At 37.3% G+C, this 8,281-nt stretch overlaps 1 protein-coding gene across 1 annotated transcript in view; it reads right to left on the bottom strand.

Annotated features, from left to right (window-relative positions):
- Opa1 (optic atrophy 1 (autosomal dominant)) overlaps positions 1 to 8,281 on the bottom strand; it is a 77,428-nt gene that overhangs the window by 31,231 nt on the left and 37,916 nt on the right. The window contains 4 exon segments of the mRNA XM_013019425.1: positions 781 to 1,056; positions 5,153 to 5,232; positions 5,669 to 5,777; positions 7,438 to 7,590. Coding sequence (XP_012874879.1) covers positions 781 to 1,056; positions 5,153 to 5,232; positions 5,669 to 5,777; positions 7,438 to 7,590 — 618 coding nt within the window.

The following is an 8,281-nucleotide window of genomic DNA, read 5'->3' as shown; positions in this document are numbered from 1 at the left end:
CCACAGCCCCACTTCTGGTTTTCTGGTAGTTTATCAGAGATAAGGGTCTCATGGACTTTCCTCTCCAGGCTGGCTTTGAATGGCGATCTCACATCTCAGCCTCCAGAGTCTAGGATTACAGGCGTGAGCCAGTGGCGCCTGGCCAGATTTTAACATTTTAGATTCCAAATTTTCATATGAGGGATGCTCAAGCTGTACAACATATTGTTAGGACAATTGTAGAAAAACTAAATCCATACTATCCAAATTAAAAATCTCATGAAGCATACCAGATCATCTTTACTAAAGTAATTTATTCTGAAATTTTTTATATGCTTGCTTTCCCTAATATATTTACTTTTCTAACTAGGTTTCATTTAAGCTAATATTGAAACAAACTTTGGAATCCTTTGTATTCTAAATACTAAGCAGTGAAAACATAAGTACAGAAAGACAGAAAGTTTATTTTTTAAGCTATTGTAAATAAACACTAAAAATGTAGCCTACAGTATAGATTAACTTTATCCTTGTATTAATCATGAATAAAAAGAAAACCCCAAGTGAGAGAATTTAATAAAAACGTTTGTTTTTTCTAAATTACTTAAAGCAAATTAAATAACATGTGTTTCAATAGCTATATATGAATATAAGCAAGCCCTAAGTTGTGTTAAAATCTGAAATCACGTGAAAAGAAGTAAAACAGTAAAAACTGTTTAACTTGCCCAAGTAAATCCAATGTTCTAAATCTTAATTTCCCCATTTACAAGTTACCCTTTAAGAAAACTGAGGACAAAATCCTACCCTTCACATAATCAAAACATGATCAAAGTAAAATTTAATTCCCTAGATATCTAAGAATACATGAGTAGTGACACTGTACTTTAAGAGGCAATTATTAAAAGATGCAGATGTGGTGTTTCCAGCAATATTTATTACCAAGCCTGGATCTACATCCACTCCTCGGGATTCCAGGTTCTTCCGAACGGTGGTTATCTCATCACTTGCAAGGTAAGCTGGATGTTCCTCGTTACATTTCAACATCTTCTCCAGTTCATTCTTGGTTTCATTGTGAACACACTTTAAAATATTCAAAAGAACCATAGTTAGACGGTTCCTAATTGGGCACATGTAAAAACGGAGTCCCCATTATAATAAATACACTATGTACAATAGGTGACCCAAGCTTAGCTACAATAATAAAAAAGAAAGGACTTAATATCTTGGCTGGTCAATGTGGGAAAGAGACCAACAAATGTCTTAATGAAGGAGGGAAATTTACTCCATTAGGTTTTGCTTTTACTATAATGTTGTACTGTTGAGGTTATAGTGCCAGGTGCTTTACTATATACTTTCTTTCTTAACTTCAGGGCAGAATTTGGGTCTTTTGAAAAAGTACTCTGAATACATGGGAAAAGGCAATGTCTTATAAATACCTATAAAGACTTGTACCTGGCGATACTTTTCTTTTCCAACTAAAACAAAAATATAGGGTTTTTTTTTGTTTTTTTTTTTTGGGTCCGGTCATGGGGCCTGAACTCTGGGCCTGAGCGCTGTCCCTCAGCTCTTCAGCTCAAGGCTAGCGCTCTACCACTTAGCCACAGTTCCACTTCCGTTTTTTTTCTTTTTGCTTATGTGGTGCTGAGGAACTGAACCCAGGGCCTCAGGCATGCAAGGCAAGCACTCTACCACAGAGCCAACTTCCCAGCCCCAGTTTTTGTTGTTTTTTTTTTTTAAAAGCCTTTATACACTGTTCCTGAGGAATCTATCATTCTTAAATTCACTTTCAGTCTCTCATTTGTAATTGTTCATTAGTCTCCTCAACAAAAAAGGAATTGTACTAATGTTGAAAACATTATGTATGAAATGTATGAAAACATAATATTAGAAATTTGTTAGGAAATGGAAAGACTTGGAAAAAATTATATTAAGTGAAGTAAGCCAGGCCCAAAGAAACATGGGTCCCATGGTTTCCCTTATTTGGAATAGCTAGTATATGTCTGAGTCAAGCAGAAAAGGTCAGATAAGGTGATGTTAGGAAAATGAACCCTAAGATATGTACTCAAATTTTTTTTTCTTTCTTGCGATTGTTTCTAACACATTTATTTTATTTATTTATTTTTTGGGTCCGGTCATGGGGCCTGAACTCTGGGCCTGGGCGCTGTCCCTCAGCTCTTCAGCTCAAGGCTAGTGCTCTACCACTTGAGCCACAGCGCTACTTCCGGCTTTTTTTTTCTTTTTGCTTATGTGGTGCTGAGGAATCGAACCCAGGGCCTCAGGCATGCAAGGCAAGCGCTCTACCACTGAGCCACCTTCCCAGCCCCTCTAACACATATATAAGATTATTTCTTTGTTGCTTTGTATGTCCTTCCCCCATAGTATAACCCCTGCTTTCACTGTATTTAATGTCAGTATAATTTGTGGAGGGGAAGGGGAAAAACAAATCGTTTAAATAGGGATACAGGTGGACCCATTGCAACAATGAGATGTACAAGTCGTTATGTTGAAAACGAACTTTACAACTTTGGTGGGAGGGGGGAGCGGGGAGGACTGGGTGGGAGGGTGCGGGGTGGACGGGAAGGGATGGGAAGGGGAAACAAAGGAGGAGGCTACAATGCTTGATAAGAAATGTACTCATTATCTTGCCCATGTAATTGTAACCCCTCTGTACAGCATTTTCACAATAAAAAAAAAAAGATTTTTTGTCAGTTGTGGGGCTTGAACTCTGGGCCTGGGTACTGTCCCTCAGCTCTTCAGCTCAAGGCTAGCACTCTACCACTTGAGCTACTGCACCACTTCCAGTTTTCTGGTGGTTTATTGGAGATAAGAGTTTCAGGGACTTTCCTGCCCAGGCTGGCTTTGAACTGCGATCCTCAGATCTCAGCTTCCTGAGTAGATAGGATTACAGGCTTGAGCTACCCGAGCCCGGCTAGAAACAAATTCTTATACTGTGTTAAATTAAATTTATCTTGTTATTTCCTGAATTCAAAATTGGAGGATAAAATAAACTAAATAACTTATTACTGTAAACAAGTTTCTAAAACAGCACTTTGTTCCAAACTATACCACCACTAAATTCCAAGTACTTCAACAAAACCACTTAAATGCCACTATTCAGCTTATAAATGGAACTACCAATTAATGATATCTGACAACATTATAAACATTATAACAAAAATATTTCCTGAAGAGAAAATTGACTATATAGTTCTATGTCTCTATCCTATCTGTGGTAGGCATGAGCGCCCTGATAATGGTGTTCCCCAATTAGCCCTAGCCCATGCCTGCTTCACCCTTTTCACCATCATCTCTCCTGTTAGCACAACACAGCAGCTGGTCAGCTCAGACATGATGAGAATGTTAATTTTCCTAGAATACTAAGGAAAAAGTAACACAAAGCAGTTTTTAGAGCTTGGAATACTCTAATGCAGGACAATCTTAAGTGTATCTTCCTGCCAAATGGAATTTTACAGCAGCATAAATTTGCAATGTGAGTCCTGGAGATATGCTCAAGCTTTGCTAGAATTGGCTTCTCACTGTAACCAGCAGGAATGAGATCTAGAACAGCAGTTACAACTGGAAGTGGGATGAACAGAAAGGCTAAAGAGAACTTAAACCAAGTGAATCTGACATGAGGCCATCTTTTAAAGGTAAAATTGAAGCATATATATATATATATATATATATATATATATATATATATGCTTCCCCAGAAGTCTGACATCCTTCCCCTCTATATTCAAATTGTGGCTTCTGTTCACAGTCAAGCCTCTAAGTTTACAAATACTTCCCTGAAAACTTTGGAGAGGTTTCCAGATTCCTCTCTTAGGCTTCCAAATCTTTACATTGACCTTAAAACAAATCCCTTTGCTTCTCTTGAAGGAATCTTTGCTATGTTCACCTTCCAGAGCAAAAAACCTTACATTGAGAAGTTATTTCTCTCTGAGTGTGTTAGGTCAAAATATGTTTACCATTAATTGCTCAGGCAAGTTCTGTGATTGTTGCTGAGGCCCAATTTCACTAATCTTGCAGGCTGGATGTATTTTTCTCTCGAGTTTCTGTAGTTTATACCAGCTCATTCTAATCAATGACTCTTCTGTCTTAAAGTTAGAAACCTCTCATGGATTCCCTAGTTTTTTTTCTGACAGACTTCATTCTCTCAGCCCACCTGTATGATAGAGATGACTGAGGCACACTGAATAGGTGTGCATGTCCAGTCACTAATTTATGATGCTATGCCTTATAGAATGTATGAAACAAGAAGTTAGGAAATTAGAAAAAGTAGATTATTAACTATATAATTAAATAACTAAAATGAAAATAAAAATATAAAGAAAACACATGAGTAATATGGTCACAGACTGGAATAGGCAATGGAAAATGAAGAAAGTGAAATCACAAAGTTATCTCTCCTTTCTTCTATTAACACAGCTACCTCACTTTTAAAATGTGTTCCATGGGGCTGGGAAGGTGGCTCAGTGGTAGAGAGAGCGCTTGCCTTGCGTGCCTGAGGCCCTGGGTTCGATTCCTCAGCACCACATAAGCAAAAAGAAAAAAGCCGGAAGTGGCGCTGTGGCTCAAGTAGTAGAGCACTAGCCTTGAGCTGAAGACCTGAGGGGACAGTGCCCAGGCCCAGAGTTCAGGCCCCACGACCAGACCCCCCCGCAAAAAAAAATAAAAAAATAAAAAAATAAAAAAATAAAAAATGTGTTCCATGTAGCTGGTTCATTATTCTAAAAACCTATTAAATATTTTAGATGGATTAATATAAAATATTAGAAATTCTTAAAATTAATCTAGACTAATGAAAAAATTGTGTGTGAGTGTGTGTGTTTATGTGTGAGCACACATGTGTGCTGGAGTTTGAACTCAGGCCTCTAAATTTGCTAAGCAGGTACTTTGTCGCTTGAGCCATGCCCCAGTGGGGTTTTTGAGGTAAGAGTCTCATCTTTATGGCTGAGCTAGTTTGGACTGTGATCCTCCTTCTTGTGCTTCCCCATGCCACTAGGATGACAGTCACCAGCCATCAGTCAAGATCAAGTCTAAAGAAGTTTTTCTTTTGGCTAGGGTTGGCCTCAAACCGCAGTCCTTTGGTTTCTCCCTCAAGTTGAACCATTACATCTGGCTCAGAAATTATAATGTAATGCTTGAATTATGGCCAGAACTATGTTTTTACCTGTTCTTGGGTCCGATTCTTCCAGTGCATCCACCTCTTTTTCCAGTCTGGACCTATCATGTTTTCAATTGCATTTTCAGCTAGGAAAAGAATTTTAAAAATTAATTCATCAAGAACTCTATTTAACTAATAACAATCATGTTTCATTAACTGTTTCTAATTGCTAAATAATTGCAAAGATAGTTTAAATGAAATTATGATTGATATAACATATATAAGGAAGAATTATATATATAAAATCTGTAAAAAATACCCTTATTTATTGAATTCCTAAAAGAGAATAAAACATTCTGAAGTATAAATTTTTAGAATATAAGTACATGTAAGTGGCACATGTCCAATTTAGTCCTTTGCGTAGTAACAAAGCAGATGATTCAAAATCCCACAAATAACATTCAGCTACTTTAGTAACAAACAAGTTAAACCGCTAATTTTGTTTTTATAAATGTTCATTAACACTGTATGACTGCTTCGCCACTGTAAATGCTTAGAATTCAAGAGTCTGTCCCTACTCACTATCCTTCAGACGAGCCTGAAGAGCCTCTTCCATGAAATAGATAGCTGCATCCCACTGCTGTTTATCAGATATGGACCGGTCTTCTAAAGCATTGTGCTGAATAACCCTCTGAAAGGTAAGGAAAGAAAAGGCTAAGTTGATCTAGGTCTCTTCATTTTGGTAATTTTATCCAATCTATCATCTTAGTAAATACCTAAAATAATAGCCAGATTAAAACATTGTAACAGTATGTTCCTCTAAAACAATGCAGGAGCCCCTTCAATATGCCAGTTTGTCAGCTTTCTGTCTCAAAAATAAACCACTAAGAGTCTCTCCTGGCTTAAATTAAACAAGTTAACTATGGGGGCAAAATAGGATAGTTGTATTATACATTTAACTTTATAAAATGTAGTAACGCAAACCCTGATTTCCAAGGGTTAATAATGAATATCATCTTTCCTTCTGTTTTTCTCACATGAGCTATGTATCAGCATTTAAAAAAAGAAATATTAACCATTATGTCACTGTTAGCAATAAAAATAGGACAAATGTAAATGTCTAGCTAATCATAAATTTCAGCTATGCATTACAAGTGAAAATTGCTTCCAAGTTTTGTAACTTTCAAGTGAATGAATGAAAATTGCATGGTTTGGAAAGCCAATCTTTAAGGTACTTAGTAAACATACATATGATTTTCAAATTTGAAGACAGATATTTCTTCAAAACAAAATTATTATTATAAGCAGCCCATGTTGAGATATTCGCTCACAACTGTAAATCCTTGCATTCAACAGTACCATTCATGACTCTAAATAGAACAGGTGCATAACAAAGGTTAATTATGTGGTGGAAATATTATACATAACCAAAGTTTATCAGGTGGTAGAGGTCAATAGCCAAGCTCTGCAGTCAGAACAGGCCTCACTGGTGAGAGGTGGCTGGATTATCAACTAACCAAATTGATAAGTGCATAGCTAAATGGCCTATTAGGAAGTTGAGCCTGGATGTAGGAAGTGGGTCACTAGAGGTGTGCCTCTGTGCATGCTCTCTCTTTCTTCCTCCTGCCATTTACTCTCCTCTTCCCTCCCTCATTTCCTCCTTCCTGGCGGCAATGAGGTAAGCAGTTTTCCTCCATTATATCCAGCTGTTTCTGCCCTTGCCACAGGCCTAAAAGCAATGAAGCTAGTTGAGCATGAGCCTTTGAAACCATGAACCAAAAGAAATCTTTGTTTCCTTAGCGTGTTAATATCAATTATACTGGTGCAACTGCTTAAGAATATAATCTAGGGCAAAGATGTGGCTCAAGTGCTAGAGCAACTGCCTGGCAAGTACAAGGTCCTGAGTTCAAGTCCCAGTATCAACATTAAAAAGAAAAGGAGCTGGGCGTCAGTGGCTCATGCCTGTAATCCTAGATACTCAGGAGACTGAGATCTGAGGATGACTGTTCAAAGCCAGGTGGGGCAGGAAAGTCTGTGAGACTCATCTCCAATAAACTGAGAGAAGACCGAAGTGGCGCTGTGTCTCAAGTGGTAAGACTGCTTGCCTTAAGCTGAAGAGCCGAGGGACAGCGCCCAGGCCCAGAGTTCAGGCCCCATGACCGACCAAAGAAAAACAGAGACCAGAGAATGTTAAAGAGCAGATTATAGGTAATAGCCCATAAATACATTTCCTTATTTTGAATTAAGAATGTAACTTGAGTACTCATATAAAAATAGTCTCCTATGAAAGGATGTTATTTGAGCACTCATACCAAAATGCTGTTTCTGCCCCAATGATACAAACAACATACCAAGCTATCTTCAGCAAAGTCATTCCACTTGTGGCGTTTAATACTCTCTTCTTTAACAGCTTCTTTAAGTTTGTCAAATATGTCATCATGTTCCTTTCCTTTGGGTTCTGTCATGAAGCGGGAAAATTCTTCTTGTAGGGTCTCCCAAGCAACCTAGTATTGTTTAAAAGAAATATTTTTTATTTATTATGTAGTCTAAAAAATAATGCAAATTCAAGCCAAATAGATAACTGACAAGTCAGTTTATCTGAAAACACACATGAAACACATTCATAAAAAGGTAGCGAATATAAACTTGCTGTTTTAACACCTAACATACAACACATTTTAGCACAATTTTCAAAAACTTGGCTGAGAATATTCAAAACTTGAGACTTCTTATAAATATCTACATCTCCAGCTCTTTTGAACAATTTCAAAACAGTATACCTGCACTCTCACAGGAAACTATTTTTAGATCTTTAGTTCATGTATTGATTTCCATAACCCTAAATTTCTTAGTTATTGAGTCAATCATTTCTCCATTTTTGTCTTTAAGCCAAATAATAAATAGTGCACTAGTATTTTCAAGCACATCCGAATATTAATTAGTTATATGCTTGTATAATAGCTAACATCTACTTCTTTAAATAGTGAAAGGTACAACACAGGCCAAAAGTAAGAATGAGATTTACTTTGATTAAGTGGGCCTTTAAATGCTGGATAATATATTTTCCCTGTTCTGATTAAACACGAAGACATTATGCAATAAGGACAGGTCCAAAAGACAGAGTGGAAGGGTGCTTCTGGAGCCTCACCAGGTCCAGGCTCTTTTCAATCAACCAATGCTGGAGGGCATACAGTG

Source organism: Dipodomys ordii, unplaced genomic scaffold (assembly GCF_000151885.1).
Source record: "Dipodomys ordii isolate 6190 unplaced genomic scaffold, Dord_2.0 Scaffold45, whole genome shotgun sequence".
NCBI classification, from domain to species: Eukaryota; Metazoa; Chordata; class Mammalia; order Rodentia; family Heteromyidae; genus Dipodomys; species Dipodomys ordii.
The sequence above is the reverse complement of the archived record's forward strand: the minus strand, read 5'-3'. Positions and strand labels throughout refer to the sequence as shown.